Raw genomic sequence first — 21,062 nt, forward strand, 5'->3', positions numbered from 1 at the left:
TAATGGACCCTGGATTCAGCCTCCTTTTCCCTGTCTCACTTCTTGGGGGAACCCAATCTAGGACATTTTGTGACCATGTAGATGAAAGCCGCCTAAGGGTGGAGGGGAATCTAGAAGCAGCCAGAGTCCTTAATGCTAGACTTGAGCCCTGCACCAGCCTGGGACTGACTTCCTCTGGACTTCTTATTTGAGAAATATAAACGTCTTATTTGGGTAAGCCACCACAATTGGTTTTCTATGGCATGCAGACAAATGCAACTGTAATTGAGAGACTTGGAGGAATTTTTAGTTGACTCCCAACACCACCAGTTATGGCTTCTAACAAAGCTGACACTCTGAATGCACAATTATTGTCCCCTTACACTCTATGGCATGTTACAGCTAGCTCAGTGTTTGCTTATATGTTTATTTAATGCTCATGTTAAATTTTGTGAGGTAGGTAATATCAATTCCATTCTGAAGTCCAGAGAGGCCAAGTACATTGTTAAGTGGCTAGTGGTGGATCCAAGTCCAGCGATCTTTGCCATAGGGAGATAGAAACTAGGTTTTCATTCTAAGAATGAAAGCTCTGTGGTATTGAGGTAATGAGCTGTGCCGTTACGTTTCCTTTGCCTGTCTCCTCCTGAGATCCTGTGCTTTTCCATCGTCACCCTTCACTCCCATGGGACTACAGGCGTTTGCTTGTACCAGAGGCACATGTCCTATGTGCCAAATATCATCAGACTTTATATACTAATTGTGTTTTCCAAAATATGTGTTAAATCCTCTTTAGGTCTTTGCCAGGAATGTTTTACGTCAGAAGTGAAAAACTGTTGCACACGTGTCTGCTAACTGCATCCTCATGGACACTGTAGGCAACACATCCATCTCAGTATGGCCCAGAGCACCAAAAACATATAAATGCTTATTAAATATTTTTAAGATTAAAATGCATAACCACAGAATTCAAGTTGGATTAAAATTTACTCCTGTTTAAAATCATTAACATCAAATTCCATCACACGTAAAAATGAATATATACTCAATAGAGGATTTCAGACAAATGAAATAGTCCATTGAACATTTAATAAATATATTCAAGCATGACTTTTTTTTTTAAAAGAAAGGACAAAATCATAATGTAAGTATTCATTAAAATGGTGACCATTTAAACATCATCTGAACCACACTAAAATAACGCTTACACTTATGAAATGTGTTGAGATGTAGGAGTTTATGTATAAAGCTGAGCATTTTCAAAATTCCCGGCCTGGATGAGAAAAGATTGTCTTCTCTTATTGGTGACTCAGGAAATATGATTTACTTGTGTTATAAGTGCTGGTGTGTTGAGACAAGGCTAGCACCCATGGCCGGCTGTGCTCTGGAAAACAAGCATGCCATGCTCCCATGCCACTCTGGGACATGGGAGACAGAGTCTGATCTGGGGTGAAGCAACATGCAGGATGTGGAGAGGAATACACCAAGGGGTTCACTGAAGCTGGAGGACCACACAGAAAGCCACGTGCTTTAACTTCAAAATGCATGCTAAGTGAGGCGAAGAAGCCAGAAATCTTTTCACAACCGTTTCAGATTGGCAACTCCCAAGGTACTCACGTAAGGGTAATTGGGAGAAATACAAATGCTTGCTGGTCCCGAATCAAGAATTTAACTATCAGAACAGATGCAACGTGAGGATACGCTTATTGAACTACCTAAAACTCAGGTTGAGTATCAGCTCAAAAGATGCCTGTCCATCTGGCATCATTTCAGCTGTCCAGGAATCTATAAAAATGTTTACATATCCATTTTTGGTAAATTCATTTCACAAAGCCATCATTTCATTTCATAAGGACAATAAGGTTCATTAAGTCACAATACAAAATTTATAAATGAGATGACAGGACTATTTAAACACATTTTCTGAGTAAAGGCATTTTCACTAACTATAAAATCCACTGAAACAAAAGATTAATTATACCACAGTTATTGTCAAAAGACTTTTAGACTGTAGTTTAAGTTCAAAAGGTTAAGGATTTTACAAAAACGTAACATGAGACTATTTATTACATATGAAGAGTATTTGATTAGATACAGAACATATTAATGTGTGGTTTTCTTCCTCTCGGAAACTAGCTTTAGAAAGTAACACCAAAAAAAAAAAAGTAACACCAACTCCAGTTAAATTTTGACTACTGTAATTCCTTATCACTGGCACCATAATTTGGAATATTCAAAGTAACCCAGTTACCAAATAAAGTCACCATTACGTTTCTAAAGTTAATTTAACCAGGACACACTGGAGTAGCCAATAGTGATACAGTATTGTGTAAACTTACAGATTTTTTTCATTAGTTCTCATATTTTTCCAAAGTCCCATTTCCCAGGACTTTGACCGTTAAATATATCTACCTTAAGGTTCCAAACACTCACATCCATTGTGAGAACTTGAGGGATAGATCCATTGGAGGTACTATCTGAAGGATAGTCAGGGAACAAACCTCAGACAAGAGACTTTTAGCATTTTTAATTTTTTAAGAAAAAAAGCCTAGGAAGGAAAAAGTGTTCTATAATCTAGGGTCTAGGGAATGGTGAAGAGCCCTTGCTCTCAAAGCCAAATGTATGAAAACAGTATTTCTTAAAGACATGCAAGTCTACAAGCCAAGGCGAGCTTTGGCTAAATGATTGGTGGTAGCTTTTGTTTGGCTCTGGAGGTTTCCATGGAAACAGCCTGAGACAGAAACGGCAGCATTATCATCTTTATCCATAATGCCATCTGATACAACTGCACACTGATTCATTCATGCTATCCAGAAGAGATGTATTATTTGTGATAAGCCTGGACAAAGGGAGGTGTGAGTTTATCTGGTTACACTCTCTATTTCCTTGCCTTCCTCCATTTGAAACCTTAAATTAAAATCCTGATAAAACCTCCTCTGAACATTTCCCTCAGAAGCCTCTAGTTCAAGTAATGGTTCAATAATCAGAAACCAAATGAAGAAACATGAAGCACCAAATGGAGCTCCACTGCCAAGTTCTTAAAAATCATATGACACCAAGCTTCCTGTAGCTGAAGAAATTATTCTGAAGAGTATTTACAATTCTATTATATTAGGCCTCAACCAGGCAAGAAATACTGTCTCAAGTATTCATTATACACAGTTGAATCAGATGGCCTCATCCATAATTTTTCTCCCTCTTTATATCTAGATCATTTTTGTGTGTATATATATCTATATACTGGTACCTATATCTATGCCTACATATTTAATATATTCACATATACCACATACCAGTATCTAATCTTATTTCAGGTTAGTGCTTCTCAGAAAGACCACAAAAGCAGCCTGAGCTCAGAATTCTCTATCTGAAGTACACAAAAATAAAAACCTCAACAACAAAGTATAAAGAAAACAAACAAGATAAGGAGGCATGCAGCCTTTAGCACCATATTAACCATCATGGAGGGCAAGAGTGTTGACAGAAGTCTAAAGATGAACCCAGCTCTGAGTTTCCTCCTGGGATGAGATCCCAAACACAGAACCCTCTACGGAGTCCAGTACTTTCAAAAAGGGAAAGCCTGAGAAATTCTATTAACAGAAATGTCAAAAATCCATGATTTACCAGAGATAGATGATTTGACATTGTTTCTTATTCTAAAAGCACTGAAGACATTATTCCTTAAGAACAAATTGCTCACTTTTGGAGATCAGTTGGGAAATCACTGCCAGCTCAATGAACTAAATGATGCTTCAGTAAGTTAAAAAGACATGATATATCCCCCAAAAGGACCAATTTACTCATGGAAAGTAGTTTATTAATGAGCAGTTAGCTCCCTGATATCTGTATAACAATACAGACATTGGCTACACTAAAGAGACTCAATCTAGCACATACAATTGCACACTCCATATGGCAAAACATCTGAAAAACACCCACACGTCTATGCACTATGGCACTGGTGTGGGAATTTAAATCACAAAATAAAGTCTCAGCTTGATCCTTTCCATAAAAAGGTACTTAAAAGTCTAGGGAAGGGTTTATTTGGAGATGTGCTGATGAAATCTGGTGGTTTTAACAGGGACAGGTAAGAAGTTACAAGGCTAGAAATGACTTGAGATATCATCTAATGCAAATCCTTCAACTTAACTGGCGGGAAAAGTGAGGCCTCAGGATAAGCATCAACCCTAACCATTTGAAGAACCATGACCAGAAGAGGAGGCATGGAACTCTTAGTGTGGCACTTTGTCCATTATGCTTATCTCTCGGGTTCCTTTAAATCTTAGCTTGTGTCATTTCATCAAGCTTGAGGAAAATGACTGAGAAATATCAGATATGAAAAACACTGAATTTTTACAAAGATTTTGGCAATAAGTCACATTCTGATGTGCTTAATATTAACAAGGGGGAACCCCCAGTTATATTTTGGTAAAAATGTTATTTCCTGCATGAAATACGTTCCTTTTGTGAGAGCTATTTTTGCAGGTACTGGGATAGCTCACAGCTGACGGCTTTCATACGTCCCATCTTTGGAGTAAGAGTTTGATTCAGCAGATCCTAGATCATCAGGTGGGCTGAAATGACTGCTGTCTTGGGAATCTGTATCAATACTTTTGGTTTCTGACTGGAGGTGGACAGAAACTTGAACTGCTATCTCCTGGCCTTGTTCATTCAGAGAACCATCATCTGAATCTCCTTCTGGTGAATTACTCCGGCCCATCTCTGGGTTAATGACATAAATGCCACCTTGAGCATTCAAGGCAGGTCTCTCTTTAATTCTTTCTCCCATGTCATCAGGGTCGTCCACTCGCACAGCCTCAAACATCTCCTCAACAAAGGCCCGACAGTTTAGAATAAGGGGTGGAAGAGGGACACTTCTTGCCAGTTCTTCAATATAACGAGCAAACTCCATCGTCTTAAATTGTGTGACTTTGGCGAGTTCTAGAGTCTTGGCTGAAGTGATGATGGGGATGCGCTTTGCAATCTCAAAGGCCTTTTGAAGTTTCTCAGCCCCTTCAGTTCTGAAGAATTCATTGATAGCCTTCTCAGTCTTACGAAGATGGCTGCTCATCATGCACAACCGTGTAACATTCAAGATGAGTGTGATTGTAAAGGCAATCAGGCAAACAATCATGTAGTAGACACTCATGTCTCCCGAGGTGAAGATAACACGAAGGGTGACAGAGTAGGAGGCATGGATTGGAGAGGTGACAAAGCATGTATAGAGCCCTCGGTCATCAAAGACTACACTGGTGATATTCAGGAAGTTATCAGAAATCAACCATTTTCCACCTGATGACCCAACAGAAATAAAAAAAATTACAGCATAAAGAATATTATTACTGAAAAAGCCAACTGCCATATTTATATATGCCACCTCTTCACGAGAGTGCTTTACCTCATCTATTAGGTTCTGCTACTTGTGTACAGAGTAGAAATTTAAACAGCCTGAAGTTAAAAAGAGAATCAAGATCTTCCTTCCTGACACAAATTATTACCATAGCTACATTTCGAGGCTAGACATAGCAAGCCTTTCAGGGAGATAGTTATATCCTATAATGCTAAATGAATAATCTTAAAAAAAAAAAGTTTATATGTATGTACCAATACATTTTCATATAATAGAAGAAAATGCCTCAGAAATGCAAAATAATGGTTATTTCTGGGGTAATGAGTTGAGTGATTACATTTTCTTCTTTTTATTTAACTGTATTTGTTTACTTTTCATAACAAGACAAAAATTAAAAAAAAAATACAATCCTACCAGTTTAGTGCATTGTCTAACTACTAACTAGTAAATATGGCATGGCTTGCACATGTTAATTTATTTTGTTAGAAAAGGTTTGTTGATAATGTCTTGATTTTCTGGCAAGAATAACTGAAGCACAAGCCAAAAGATACATGTCACAAGTCAGGGTAAATGAACTGCTTAGCAAAGAGAATAAAGTTGCCCTTAAGATGCCAAAAGGATCTTTGGGTTCGGTTTTAAACCTAAGACATGCTGCCTGTCTTCTATACACGAAGGCATCTTCATTCAGGGATCATGTACACAAAATACCTAAGAGTATAAAAAGCAAAGCTGATGGCCTACCTACCTTGATTCAATACCCATTTGTAACTTGGCTCTGCCTCACAATTCTGTTTGTGGTAAATTCTCAGTGTATCCTGTACTTTAGCTACACAAGCCATTCATTCAAAGTGGGATGGATGGGCCAACTGGGGGTGTAGACATGAGTCCCCATGACTAGAGGAAGTGTCTTGGAGAAGGCTGGGGGATTGCTTAAGAACCACCTGAGTGCCCAACCTTAAGATATTGCAGTTAAGAGATCTTCAAGATCTTTCATCCCTGAGATTCTATGGTTCTGAATTATTTTAGTGGTACATCAATTAGTAAGCACTCTGGATTGTGCCCATTTTTATTGTCATCAAAATTTATCTAAATTCTGTAGTTATATGCTTCTGTTCTATGAATTTGGAGCTATGAAAAGGCTATCCTATGAATCCAAAGTATGATGGAAGTACATCACTCCATTCATCAACCACTGTACTACAACCACAATGTAAACTCTCTAGCTTACTTGCTGATAATAGCTCAAGATTTATGAACCTTATACTAGACTGACATGCTCTTTAAACTCCTTTCACTGGAGATTCATAAAATTTAATAGAATTTTCCAGAGCTGCTACTGAAAGCATCAATGATAGATGTTAGTGGTTTTCAAAGTAAAGGCAAAAAGGAAAATGAAACTGCCATTCCACTTGGTTGGTCTCATCCTAACCTAAGCTTTGTTGATGTGGTCAGTCTGTAATGATCACATTGATTGAAAAATTCAAATCTCAGAAGTGTTTGGTGAGGATCCTAGTGCCCAAAGGGAGTAGGAGTCTAGACCATTGTGTCCAAATGTGAAACCCCAAATCACGTCAAAATATACATTCTGGGCATTACTCTAGAGATCCTGAGTCAATAGATGTATACTTTTAAGAAGCTGATTAAAAATATTCTGTTCTAACAATTCAAACTCTTTAATTCCCTGGCGGGCAGTTACCCAGTTTACAGAAAGTTAAAATGTTTAGTGTATATTTTAGAAGAAAATACCATTGGTCTCTTTTTCTGTTTTCCATTCTAATATGAATAATCAAATATCCTTTATATTCCAAGAGGTTAGATTATCTTTCTAGCGAAAAAGATAAGAAAGGCCTTTTCTGAAAGTGTAGGTTATGAGCATCCTCTAATTTAATCTTTATCCAATTGATTTTTCATGATTTCTTTTTGAGGTACTTTAACACAAGCAGTCTTCAAAAAGCTCTTTCTAGCAGAATATTAGCTAGGAAATAATATTCTGATTAAGATGTGTTCACAGGTTCACAACAGCAAAAACAAGTAAAATAAAAACCTGTCAAAAAAGAGACGTAGTTGTAATATTATGTCTGGATAATTTTTAAGACTGAGACGCAAAGGCACAAGAGAAGCTTTCCCATTTTCAAGTAAATTAAGGTATACCACGGAAAACCGTTGAGGTGGAAGAGCCTATAGAGCTCCTTCTCAGTGCCATTCTAATTCTCAGAGGGACTTAAAAGTTTTATGCACAGAGCTACACTTTTTTAAAAAACATCCTGGATTTCCTCTAAAATTCTTAGTGACTCATTTCCATACAAGATCTTAAAATTTATGACAAATTTATCTAAGTCTAGCCATAATCCTTCCTGCTGTATTCACAAAGGGCCATCACACTATCATTCACATTACAGTTTAGGTGAAAGGGGTTGTGCAGTGCACAGCCGACACAGCTGTCTGTAGCAGCCCTGAGGTAGTCTACCTTCAAAAGAAGAAAACTAGCTCACCAACACGAGAGACGTTAGCTCCCTGTCATCAAGTGAACATCTTTTAAATTTATAACTATTATTTCTTTCTTCTTCTGGTTAAGTAATTAAAATTGGTTTGCTTTTTCTCATAGCTAGAATATTGCAGGCCTTTCAAAGTTTTGACTCTTCCCCCTAAGCACCTCATCATTAAGATTCTTTGTTGAATATTTCAAGGAGACAAAACTAACAGGAAATGAGTAACCTTGATTAATTATACCCTGGCATAGTTACCTCTGCCTCTGCCATCCAGTTGCTGGCCTTTTGAGTTGTACCAACGGACATCTTCATAGTGGTCGACTGTGAGAAGACACTCGAGTGAAACACTAGTTCCTTCTTTGGCTATGATGACATCGTCCCCTGAGTGGGAATCTGCTGAGTGCTCAAAGCTTGGAGGAAATGATGAATTGAAGGAACTATTATTTGTTCCCAGTGGGGCCATTTCGTTGAAGCCGACATCTTCCAAAACAAAAGCTGCTGGCACAGTAACACTCACCACTAAAGTGAAGAGACAACAATGTGGCTTCATGGAAAAATGGGAGGAAGTCTTGTTTAGATTTGGAGAACTCAAAAGCTTCTATTCTATAACAAGAGCACGGTGGGTAATTTATTGCTTGGTATTGGGAATTTTCCAAACAAGTGGGAGATTCAGGCGTATTTTGAAATCTTCAAGATTAAAAGATGTGAGTGGATACCAACCTAAAAGAAAGCCAGATTTAAAGTTTAACCAACAAAGACTCATAATGGGGTGAAACTTTTATGTTTTAGAAATGAATAGATGTGAAATTGATTAGAATAATTGGCTCTGACATCAGGGAGCAAAATAGAAAGAACACTACCTAAAAATCTCACACCGAGACCATAGAAAGAGCACTGAATTAGAAAATGGTAGGCAGACCTAGATTCTGGTCCTCACTGTGCTACTAACAAGCTGTTAAGACCTTGGCAAGTAGCATTCTCCCTTGGCCGTTTTCTCATCCATCAAATGAGACTAGATGAGACCTCTCTAAAGACTCTTCTAGTTCTGAAAGGCTATGATTCTATTTTACTCTGACAAATCTTATGCAACAGGGAGCCAAAAAGGCTAAAATATTTAGCTTAATGATCTTTTATTTCAACCTGCACCATCACCATCTGTTGTTGTATCAATAATGTAAATCAACTGATACATCATAATAGTAACGATGGAGTTCAAAATTTGAGCAATCCAAATACATAATATATTAGTTTTAAATAATGCAGAGATAATGTAGAAGGTAGTTTTCTTTATTTTTTATTTTTTTTTTATTTTTTTTTTTAAAGATTTTATTTATTTATTCATGATAGTCACACAGAGAGAGACAGAGAGGCAGAGACACAGGCAGAGGGAGAAGCAGGCTCCATGCAGGGAGCCCGACGTGGGATTCGATCCCCGGTCTCCAGGATCGCGCCCCGGGCCAAAGGCAGGCACCAAACCACTGCGCCACCCAGGGATCCCAGAAGGTAGTTTTCTGTTTGTTTTAATACTAGAAAGGAAATTGTACTACTACATATATTTAAGTAGTTATTTACTTCTGAAGCTTTAGAACCTCCCTCTTTGGCAACAATGTTAGACTAAAGAATTTTCCTTTAACACTTCCTTCAGTATTCAGAGACAAAATACAGTATATTTAACAGTTTGTGAGAATACCAAATTTTAGCTCAAAGTCTGCAAAATTAGCTCAGGGAGGAGCTGACATCTTCAATGTCTAGTTGGTAGAAATACAAATACAACTATAGAGAAGCGTGCCAGACAATAAAATATCATGAACAAAGAGCAAAATATCCCAGCTATGATTACCTTTCTGGTAATTTGATTCCTCTTTTAACTCAATGACTCTCAAAGAAAAATTTCAACTTATTTCTATAAAAGATAGGATGAAATGCCTAGCTTTATTTCCTATAAAGGCCCAAAATAATTAGTTTTGGAAATGACTCTCCTTTGTACTTTTGTAAAGATTTCTTGATCACAGAACATAAAAAGCACTGGATCATTGTATTTAGCCATTAAACTCCTCAAAGTCTGAATCACAGCAAGCTGTAAATGTCATTTAATTTTCATTAGCCCGTGAAATGATGATTGAATGATAATAATAATTTTCTATACCTTGCTATATCTTTAAAATATAAGAATGGACTTTTTATTTTTTATTTTTATTTTATTTTATTTTTTTATTTATGATAGTCACACACACAGAGAGAGAGAGAGAGGCAGAGACATAGGCAGAGGGAGAAACAGGCTCCATGCACCGGGAGCCCAACGTGGGATTCGATCTCCAGGATCACGCCCCGGGCCAAAGGCAGGCGCTAAACTGCTGCGCCACCCAGGGATCCCAAGAATGGACTTTTTAGAGTAAAACATAAGACTTCAAACTTTGTTATACATAGTAGCTTGAATACATGTGTTTATTTCTATTTCTTCCCCAAACCCAGCTAAAATGACACTACAGGAAATAAAGATCTTGGGCATTGGAGGGGATTTCAGAAATGGTCCAACCCATTTACTATACAGTGACTTGCTCCTTTAAATTATACTGTATGTATAGATAGAGACCAGGATTCTCTATTGAGGGAGAGTGGTGAGTGGAAACAATGGAAAGAACACTAAGTAGTAAATGACTGCCATAAGCCAGGCTCTGTGCTCAGGGCTTGACATGTGTAATTTCTCAAGTTCTTTTTCAGTACAATATATACAGTTGATGGATAAGACTTTTGTCCTTTATTCTAAACTACTGCTTCCAATTGTGAGAGGAAATGACTGTGCTGAAAAAGTGTTCTAAGTCTTCCCTAGAACTTTGATGACAAGTTCCTGTGGCTGTATCCAAGTCAATGTTTTCCCAATTTCATTCATCTCTTCTATTAGCATGATTTTTTTTAAGTCAACTCATTATTTTACTTTCACACATTTATTTTAAAAGGAAAGTCTATATCACCTTTGTAAATAAACGTTAACCGTATACATAAATATGGTGAAAACAATGTTATTAACTGCTGTCTGCTAAGGGCTCTGAGCCAGAGGCTTCCTCTCTTTGTCAGGAAAACAAAAATAAACAAAACAAATAAACCACCCACAACTCTACCTTATTTTAATACCACCTCATTTCTTATCCTGCCATCATCTTCTTCTTTCCTACCTATTCCACACTGAGTTCAGAACCACAGTTTTTAATTTAATTTAATTTTATAGAGTGTGTGAGCAGGGAAGGGGCAGGGGGAGAGGGAGTGAGGGAACCTCAAGCAGGCTCCATGCTCAGCCAGGAGCCTGGGGTGGGGCTCAGTCTCACAACCCTGAGATCATAACCTGAACTGAAATCAAGAGTTGGATGCTTAACTGACTGAGCCACCCACGTGCCAGAGAACCACAATTTTAGACTAGAGGTATACATTTTCATCTATTCACCTGTATCTACTGAGCTCTATGTGCCAACCTTTTGTACTAGAGAACCGCCTCTGCCTTCATGGAGCTCAGTCTGGCAGAGAATACAGACACTAACTAAACACATGCAATATAGTAAATGCTGCCCAAGGTAAAGTACAGGATGCTACAGTAGTACTCAATGTGAGGAACTAAACTTGTCACAGAAAGCCCCCTTGAAAGCGAGGTGTGCAACAATACCTGAGGGATAAATAAGAATTGAAAATGGAAGAGAAGGGCAACCTAGGTGGCTCAGCGGTTTAGTGCCACCTTCAGCCCACGGCATGATCCTGGAGACTCGGGATCAAGTCCCACATCGAGCTCCCTGCGCGGAGCCTGCTTCTCCCTCTGCCTGTGTCTCTGCCTCTCTCTCTCTCTTTCTCTCTCTGTCTCTCATGAATAAACAAATAAAATCTTTAAAAAAAAGAAAAAGAAAATGGAAGAGAAGTGTTTTAGTAAACAGACAGAGGAAAAAGCAGAGGGATCACTGGTTAGGAGGTGCTCAGGAAGAAAAGCTACAAGTTGTGGTAATAAGAAGGGGTGGCCTGAGCGTGCTGGGTCTGACTCCTGATTCTGGAGGGGAGCAGTCTGGGCCAATGGCAAATCTGGAGGTGGACTTTCGGAACTGGAGTGGGAGGCTGAAGTGAGTGAAGGAGATAACTCTCCAATAAGAAGAAGTCAGGGAACCCTGGGTGGTGCAGTGGTTTAGCGCCTGCCTTTGGCCCAGGGCACGATACTGGAGACCCGGGATCGAATCCCACGTCGGGCTCCCAGTGCATGGAGCCTGCTTCTCCCTCTGCCTGTGTCTCTGCCTCTCTCTCTGTGTGACAATCATAAATAAATAAAAATTAAAAAAAATTTTTTTTTTTTTTAAAAAAAGAAGAAGTCAAAGAATGTGGAGGCTCAAGAGTAGGGTAGATTACCTGTAAGAAAGGGAATGTCCCCCCAGGTTCAAGGCAGCTAGAGTAGAAGACACCGGAAATAGAAAAAAAAAAGGACTCTCTCTCTGCTGAGATGCAGGAGCTTTAGAAGAATAAACAGCCTCTATATGAGAGGGCTGTGGGGCAAGCAGTGTCCTGGCAGTGTTACTGCCATGTGGAATTCCTTCATGTAGCTTCCCTGAGTCTCAAGTCCTGGCTCTCCCTCCCATGTGGTCCAGAGTATACCTGGATGCAGGCTGACTTTTCCCCCAACCCCTGTAGCTCTCACCTTATACTACTCATTGGCAGTCCATCCCCTCTCACTTAGGAGTCCCTTAAGCACGGGGACTGTATTTTTTATTGCTATACTTCAAAACTAGCACATATTCAATAAATGTTTACTCATGGAAATTCATTTAAATTTGATAAAGTAAATAAAAAATCTTTAAAAAATAAATTTGAAAAAGTATGTGATATATCTTTGTAAACTGAAGAATGTTACATAATAGGGATCATAATTATGCAAACTGACATGCATTTACTAGCACTTACTATACTGAGACAGCCAATGTTAACAATCCAGAGAACTTAAGAGGCATAGTGCCTAAAGGCAGTACTTGGGTCAACCCCAACTCCCAAAGTCTTCATTCACCATCTTGTCCTAGAAGGAAATAGTAGGGATAAAGGATTACCAAGCCCAGGTTGACTACTAAGATCACCAGAGAGCTTGTTAAAAATACAGATTCCTGGGTTCCACCCTAGCCCTAGTGAATAAGAACCTCTGGACTTGGACTTTGGAATTAATGGTGTTTAATTAGCTCCCTGGATGATTCTGAGGCAGAGGGCCCATGGATTGGCGTACTGAGGCTATGACTGTATTTCCTCATTTCCTCTACCACAGCATTGCCCAATGGTGGTACAGACTGAACACTTCCAAGAAGAGAGAACTATCACTCATGTTCCATTCTGGACTTTGATTACCCTGGATCAGTGGAACTATAGGCCTCTGAAAAAGGCGGAGTAGCAGGGAGATTCAGAGTACAGTCTCCAGAGCCAGATTTCCTGGATTTGAATCCTGACAGACTCTAATCAGCCTTGCAACTTTTGTAAATGACTTAATCTGCCTGTCTGGGTACCCTCATCTTTAAAATGGAGAAAATAATAGTGCCTGTTCTATAGGACTGTTGTGAGGTTTGAGGAAATTATCTGTATAAAACACAGACTCTGGCAATAGTAATCACTGAGTAACCTCTAGTAATTATTATTGTCTTTTTAGATAGTGTGCTAAAATCTACATCTGATAATAAAACCATTATTTAAGATAAATGGAACACTTTTACTCAGAATACTATGCAACCATTTAAAAATCTTGGTGGGGAGAGGGGGAAACGCTATTACGTAATTTCAATCTGTAATTTTAAATTTCACGTTTTGCTTTCGCTTACTGCAAATAAGTAATAATGTGGATCAACCAGGCATTTTAAACTGAACTTGGGAGTCCAACCATGATGTTACGTTGTTTTTGTGAATTCTGAGTTTGCAGTAAATAATCTCTGTTATGATGTGCCTGGTTTACCTTTCCCTTTTTTGAGACCTGCCTTTATGTTCCAGGGCCCAGGAGGAAGTCAACCCTTTGGACGACTAAACTAATCAGAAGCTTTGATCTTGGAATTTGGATTTGAGACATGGTGGGTTAGGGCCATTTGAGAAAGAGAAGGTGTTGAGGCAGTCAGGTCTGAGCCACATGAAACAGAAGCAGAGAGACAGGATCACACAGATGCAGAAGGGAGAGAAAGTGGTGAAAAGAAGCGAGGGGAACAGAGGGGAAGAGAAAGAGACACACTAAAGTGCTGCCTCCTGACAGAATTCTACTTCCTCCAAGATTATTATTTTTTAAAGAAATAACCATCCATATACAATTTCATTCAAAATTAGAACCACAAAAATTGGGGCACCTGGGTGGCTCAATGGTTGAGCATCAGCATTTAGCTCAGGTCGTGATTCTGGGGTCCTGGGATCAAGTCCCACATCAGGTTCCCTCCAGGGAGCCTGCTTCTTCCTCTGCCTGTGTCTCTGCCTCTCTCTCAGAATGAATAAATAAAATAATAATAAAAAAAGAACCACAAAAATTAAGACTAAATGTAAAAACAAGAAAGGAAATGGACAAATGGGGCAGCCCCGGTGGCGCAGAGGTTTAGCGCCGCCTGCAGCTCAGGGCGTGATCCTGGAGACCCTGGATCGAGTCCCACGTCGGGCTCTCTGCATGGAGCCTGCTTCTCCCTCTGCCTGTGTCTCTGCCTCTCATTCTCTCTCTGTGTCTCTATGAATAAATAAATAAAAAATATTAAAAAAAAAAAGGAAATGGACAAATGGTTAGGTAGGAGAAGAAAGATTCAGTTCAGCAAGTGACTAAATTGTGGCTGTGGCTACCAGGCAATACTCATCATGGATATCAACCTCCTCTCCTCCTTATCCACTGGAACGTGGAACACAAACTGCCCATGTGGTCAAGACTTGTGGTGCCTATTCTGTATAGAAACAACCATTTGCCTCTATTAGAAGTTTAGAGAAACCTACAAGACAGGTCTAGAAAAATACTATGAACACTCTTAAACTGCTCTTAGGTCAAAGGTGGCAGATGTAGCCTGATCTGTTGATTTTATCTGTTGATTTCTTTCTGTTGCCAGAAGAGCAATAGGTCCTATACTCTCCTTCTATGTCTGGTCAATAAAGGCAGGCCCAGCCTGAGCACTTCGTAATCATACCATGGGCATCCCAAACACAAAGGACTTCTAGTCTGAGCTACCAAGACACAGTCTATTTGCAGATAAGAGGCTGATGCTGTTGAGCAGCTGGGAGAGAAAGCGGTGAAGGTATGGGTCCAAGAAGGTTGCAGTGACAGAAAACAGAGTGAAGGAACAAATCACCTTTGGGATCAGGACAGCTCTTCATACTAAATTTCCTTGTGTCAGAATCAGTCTGCTAATTTCAACAAAAATTACACTGACTATAACCATTCTACTCACGCTGGTGTAATAATTTTCAAACAGCTCAGGTAAATCAGGGGCCCACCACGCTCAAGATGAAGTACTGGGTGCTAAAGGGATGCCCAGGGTATTAGGATACTGTCCCTCAGGAATTTACACACTAGTTTTGGGACTTATTGTGACAATATCATGCCTGTTATTATTATTTTTAAGTAGACTCCATGCTCAAAATGTGGCTTGAATTCACAACCCTGAGATCAACAGCTGCATGCTCTACCAACTGAGCCAACCAGGTACCCTTGCCTGCTATTTCTTAATGCTGCAGCTGACATTTAGAGGAGAAGAGGAAAGAGTTCAAAAAGGAAAATCAAAGTGCCACCTTCTTACAAACAGTTATAAAGGGCTATGCTATGTTTGTGGGTGAAGTTACTTGGTAGAATGTTTCATTAGCTTTCTTCAGCATTAAAAAGAATAACAGAAAAGTGTTACTCAAATTTAATCCAACTCCTTTTTCATCTTTTAGGTACAGTAAAATATAAGCTTTTCTAGGATCATGAATAATCAGAAACATAGATGACTCTACCTGACAGAACCATTCTAAATATTGGCTGTATCACAAAAAAAAAGAAACAAAGAAACAAAGAAAAGCCCCTAAGCTGTCATCCCTGACAGATTGCTTTGTTGCTGTTCCTGCCAACTTCAGAGAGAAGAAATATTTCCATTCTGCTTCAATTCTCAACAGAAGTAAATAAGGAAGTAATGTGGCTGATTTCCGTTCTTGTGGCTCAATATTAAGTTGGCTGAGGAAACTGCTGTTTGCAGAAATAGTTCTGGGATAACACAAAGTTGGGAAAAACACTGATGCCCAGATGGTATTGGTCTCAAGTATACTGGGATATTAGTGCTTTATTCTCCATAATTAGATGTGTTCTAGATTGTATTTACAGCTTATCTACTCTTCTCTACTGGCACTGTTACACTTGAAAAATGAAGTTCCCCCACGCCTGGCACACAAATGGTCAAAGTGTCATTCTGAATTGGCAAGGGGGAAAAAAAGCAACTGAAAAGCAGATTGTTAGTACTCTTCCATCCGTTGCAAAGAGCAAACATAAAACTCTCCTGCTTATACTCAACCATTATTATAGAGATCTGAACCATAAAAAGGTTAGTAATATTCCAACAGAAATCATAATTTTGAGGATCATTTTCTGAAAAGTTCCTAATTAAAATAGCCCTTATGCTGCCAGTAGTAACTTGGAACTATCACACACCTCATAACTGGTTTGGACACTCAGCTCAAACTTCAATGTATTTTCTGGCCCCCTGAAAAACACCTGTGACTTATATTCTTTTGCCATTAGCATTTGCTGAAATTACTGAATGCAAATGACAAAGATATGGATGTAGGATGTAACAGGCCTAGGTTTACGATCATCTTACCTACTTTTTTTTTCTCTATAGTCTAAAAAATTAAGCTTAGTATAACTAAAACAGAACTTCTCATTCTCACCCTCACATCTACTTGTCCAATATATACATATCTTAGATCATGGCCACACAATATAATTCTTTGTTTTGCAAGATCAAAGTTACAAGATCATCATGGCTTCTTGGTTAGTAGCTTGGACTGAAGAGCCTGATCCCATACCTGGATGAAGCTGTGGGTTTGCGAGGCCTTAGTTTTCATATATACTGAATAAGATTATTAACAGTAATGACCTCATAGGGTAGTTGTGAGCATTAGATGAACTAATGTGGGTATATTATAAATACATGCTATTGTTAATATTATTCCACTTCCTAGATGTTTTCCCACCCTAGTTCACAGTCCTTTTACCTTATCTGGGCACCATACTATTCTTTTAATTTCTAAATGGGTCTCATTAACTCCAACTATACTCCAAACACTGCTCCTCTTAGAACTGGTCCTAAACATAAATCCAACAAAGTCATGGTGATTTAAAAATCCATTGATTTTCTACTGCTCAAGAGAGAAGCTTCAAATTTTGGTCAGATATCCATATTCAGGTGGTAGAACAGAAATAGCCAGATGAAGCCCAGCGGTACCTGCGTGCAGAGTAATGGCTTGCTGAAGGAATGAATAGGTCTAGAAATCTGGTCTTCAGTTACACCTCTGTCACCAATTAGCTATGCTCTTGTAGGGGCCTCTTTCCTCAGCTAGAGGCTAATTATCATTATCATTCCTTTCTTTGCTTAAATCCTATAGTCTTCCCAGCTTCCTCCAGTCATGGCTCAAAGCCTTAACTACACTCGTTTCCCTCTCTAATCTCTCCAAATAACTTTTTACTTTAAAGTTAGGTTCTAGTTGTCCCTTTTACTTGAAACTTCCTGCTCCTCCCCACTAGTATCTTCCTGTGGAAATTCCACCCTCTGTACTGTATCCAACTCAAATTTCACCTTATTCTAGAAGCCTGCTCAACTTTTACCCTCTTCATTTTGGATGAATTTCTTTTATTCGGTCAGTCACCTAGCACATTGAAAAGTACTCAATTGTAAGACTTACTGGATTCCTTCTTTTATCAGTTATCTATTTGTCCAAAAGACCGTAAGCTTACAGATCAGCATCTAAAAACTTTTTCATTCTTTAGCATAAGACTGGATTCAACATTTTGAATTCAGATGCTCATCAACTTGGCAGTTAGAAAGGTACTTGCTACCAACTTCTTACTGGCTTTCCAGAGTCTCAGGCTCTGGAAAGTGTTAATGGAGATTTTTGAAGATATGGAAGCATAGCTTTTAAAATTTTAGTGGGGGGATCCCTGGGTGGTGCAGTGGTTTGGCGCCTGCCTTTGGCCCAGGGCGCGATCCTGGAGACCCGGGATCGAGTCCCACGTCGGGCTCCCGGTGCATGGAGCCTGCCTCTCTCTCTCTCTGTGTGACTATCATAAATAAATAAAAATTAAAAAAAAATTAAAATTTTAGTGGGGAAAATAGTCTAGAGTGAATTTGATCTGTACCTGGTTTTCTTAAATTGCAATTTTTGAGAACTTATATCAAATTAACCCATGCTGCTTGTTAAAGATGAATATTTCTTGGTCCCACTCAGACTTGCTGATTTGGCATCTCTAAGTGTAAGGCCGAGCATCTGCTTTTTCATGAGCATAGTTTTAATGACTTACAAATCAAGCCCATATTTCCTTTGATTGTCATGACAATATTGCAATCCAGTGATTCTCAAAGTGTAGTGGTACAGGGGCTCCTGGGGTCCCTGAGACTTTTTCAAAATGATTTTCATAATAATACTAGGATCTTATTTGCCTTTACATTCTCATTCTCACACAATATGGTGTAATTTTCCAGAAGCTACATGATGAGTGCTAACATAAGAGAATGAATTCAGGAGATAACGAGAATCTAGCTATCTTCTATTATATATTAAATATTAAATAAATATTAAATATTTATTAATTATTAATTATTATAATATTAAATTAATAATATTAAATAATATTAATTAAATATTAAAACGACTTGCAATGATTTTTTGTTTTGGAAAATATTTTTTCATAGAAATGCTATGTATGTTAACACGTAATGAATTTATTATCTCAAATAAATAACTGAAAGTTGTTTTGATACCTAGAACGGTAAACACTGATAAATATAAGTCGCATGCACAAACTCTTTGGTGTTCTCAATACGTCTTAAAAAGTGTAAAGGGATCCTGAGACCAAAACGTTTGAAAACTGCTGCTATTAGCACTATTTTAAATGCAAGGCACAATTAAGTGACTTACCGAGATTCCATTTTTGAACCCCAAATTCTATGCAATTTCCATTACCACAGGAAATCAGAGAAGACTACCTATTTTATACTTTTACAAATTTGTTATCTTTTTTTTTCTTTTGAATAGGGATTTTTATTTTTATTTTTTAAAAAAGATTTATTTATTTATTTATTCATGATAGACCTAGAGAAAAAGAGAGCGCGGCAGAGACACAGGAGGAGGGAGAAGCAGGCTCCATGCAGGGAGCCGGATGTGGGACTCGATCCTGGAACTCCAGGATCAGGCCCTGGGCCAAAGGCAGGCGCTAAACCACTGAGCCACCCAGGGATCCCCTGAATAGGGATTTTTAACCAGCTACCAGGTGACAGTGATGCCCTTAAGTTTAAGAGAACCACCATGAAAAGCAAAGGCCCTAGCTGTTTTAGGAAGTGACAATTATTATATACGGACATTGAGATGATAATTCTGAAGGCAACAGATGGGGTCGGGAGACTTGGGTTCTTAAAAGATCAAATCCCTTCCCTTCCCTGGAACTTCACTTTTCACATCTGTACACTGAAGGGGTCTCTAGTGCCTCTTTCTGGCTCTCAGTCCCGGTTGCATGCATTCTCACCGCTCAAAGAAAACTGAAGAGATTCACCTTAATCTTAACAGTCATACTTAAATCAGAGCATATGAAGTTTCTGCAGAGAAACCTTCAATCGTTCCCCCGTTGTTTCCAAATAAAAGTCAAACTCCTCGTCCTGGCTCATAGACACTACAAGATTCGGCCCACTGAAGTCTCTGGCCTCATCTTCCTTCCTCTTTTTGGGCAAGTAACAGCGGCCTTTTTTTTTTTTTTTTTTTATCTTTTCCTTGACCCTGCTAAGTTTGTTACCACCACGAGGCCTTTCTTTGCATTTGCTATTTCCTCCGCCTCCAATGCTCTAAACAGCTTCCTAAGGATCACCCTCCCCGTTCCGTATCACATGATGCTGTTTAATTTTCCGTAAAGCGTTCAGAATCATCATTTTCCCTCCACCGCCGTGTTAGACCATAGTGTTTGCTTGCTGACTTGGTTACCGCCAACAAACTGGGAGCAGGGCCGGGGGTGGCTCGTAACCCAGTGCTGTCCCCCCGATGCTCAGGTAGCGCCCGGCTGGTAGCTGATGCTCCGTAGAGCGACGACGGCGGAACTCCTGCAGCTCAAGCCTCGCCTTCAAAAGGGCGGGGACATCCTCGTCTCCCCCACGCCGGACCCCGACCCACCGGTTCAGACTCCTGCCTCCGCGCCCCCCCCCCCCCCCAAGTGCCTCCCGGCACGACCCCGACTGAAGCCTCACTTACCAGACCCGCAGCTCAGCTAGCGCTGGCCGGAGCCGCGGCTTGACCCGGAAGTGCTCTTGGGCAGGCGGGGCCGCCTCCGCACAGAAGGCGAGTACTTCCGGGGCAGTAGGAGCGGCTCCTCGGCGGCGGCGGCGGCGGCGGTGAGGGTGGCGGTGGGCTGGGTGCGGGGCTCCCGGGGAGGAGGCCGGCGCGGTGCGGGCCGGCTGGGGACTCGCGGCCAGGCCGTGCGGGCGGCTGCGGAGGGGGAGGAGCGGCCCGGGGCCGGGCGGCAGGCACTTCGCGGCTGGACGCGCTTTGGGTTGCCGAAGCGCTACGCTGGCGTGAGGGGCGCTCGTCGTGGAAGTGGGGAGCGCGGGTTGGCCGCGGGCGTCCGGCGTGGACCCGACCTGGGTGTCGGGACGCTGAGCCCACCCGTGCGTCCGCCCGGGGACCGGGCTGTTAACGACAGTCGTGGCCCCGCCAGCCTCCGCCCGCCCGGCCTCGTCCGGCGGCGGCGTGCGGGGTCCGCCCTGCGCCCCTCGCGTGCTTGTGCGGGTGGCGTCGGGGCCGCGTGGGAACCCCGGCGGGCGGCGTCGGGTGCGGCCGGGTGAGCGACCGCCGCGCGGGGAGCTTGGGAGACGAGCCCCGCCCGCGCGGCCCTGGACCCAGCGCGTCGCCCCTCGGCGGTGTGCGGCCCGACGAGCCCGAGGAGCGTGGGCGCGGCGTGTGTGTGCAGCTAAACGTGTGCGCGCGTGCTTTCGAGGCGTAGGACTCGGCCGGGTGCCTCTGCGGTATTTCCGTTCACAGACGCTCACTGCGGGGTACTTGGGAAA

The 21,062-nt window shown here is 40.7% G+C and overlaps 2 protein-coding genes across 4 annotated transcripts in view; one reads left to right on the top strand and one right to left on the bottom strand.

Annotated features, from left to right (window-relative positions):
* Positions 1-944: 944 nt before the first annotated feature.
* Positions 945-20,379, bottom strand: MFAP3 (microfibril associated protein 3). 2 transcript variants are annotated; one of them, XM_038534959.1, is made up of 3 exons: positions 20,251-20,379; positions 8,071-8,535; positions 945-5,268 (listed from the first exon to the last, which is right to left on the bottom strand). In XM_038534959.1, the coding sequence occupies exons 2-3, from the start codon at positions 8,363-8,365 to the stop codon at positions 4,475-4,477; spliced, it is 1,089 nt and encodes a 362-aa protein (XP_038390887.1). In that variant the 5' UTR covers positions 8,366-8,535; positions 20,251-20,379; the 3' UTR covers positions 945-4,474. The 2 variants fall into 2 exon arrangements, with proteins under 2 accessions (XP_038390887.1, XP_038390888.1); XM_038534960.1 differs by lacking the exon at positions 20,251-20,379 and adding an exon at positions 12,742-14,066.
* Positions 20,317-21,062, top strand: part of FAM114A2 (family with sequence similarity 114 member A2) — a 33,450-nt gene continuing 32,704 nt past the window's right edge. The window contains exon 1 of one of the 2 annotated variants that reach the window (XM_038534958.1): positions 20,317-20,390. The gene's annotated coding sequence lies outside the window, so the exon portion shown is untranslated. Of the gene's footprint in view, positions 20,403-21,062 lie in introns of both variants that reach the window. The other variant, XM_038534957.1, reaches the window with a different exon arrangement.

The sequence above is a fragment of the Canis lupus genome, chromosome 4 (assembly GCF_011100685.1).
Source record: "Canis lupus familiaris isolate Mischka breed German Shepherd chromosome 4, alternate assembly UU_Cfam_GSD_1.0, whole genome shotgun sequence".
Classification (NCBI taxonomy): Eukaryota; Metazoa; Chordata; class Mammalia; order Carnivora; family Canidae; genus Canis; species Canis lupus.

What these genes read in the sequence shown, in the direction of transcription:
- MFAP3 (XM_038534959.1), bottom strand. Translation starts at nt 8,365, where the DNA reads ATGAAGCCACATTGTTGTCTCTTCACTTTAGTGGTGAGTGTTACTGTG. An exon ending in ACTGGATGGCAGAGGCAGAG is followed by an intron (nt 5,269 to 8,070) that starts GTAACTATGCCA and finishes TTGGGTCATCAG; the next exon opens with GTGGAAAATGGTTGATTTCT.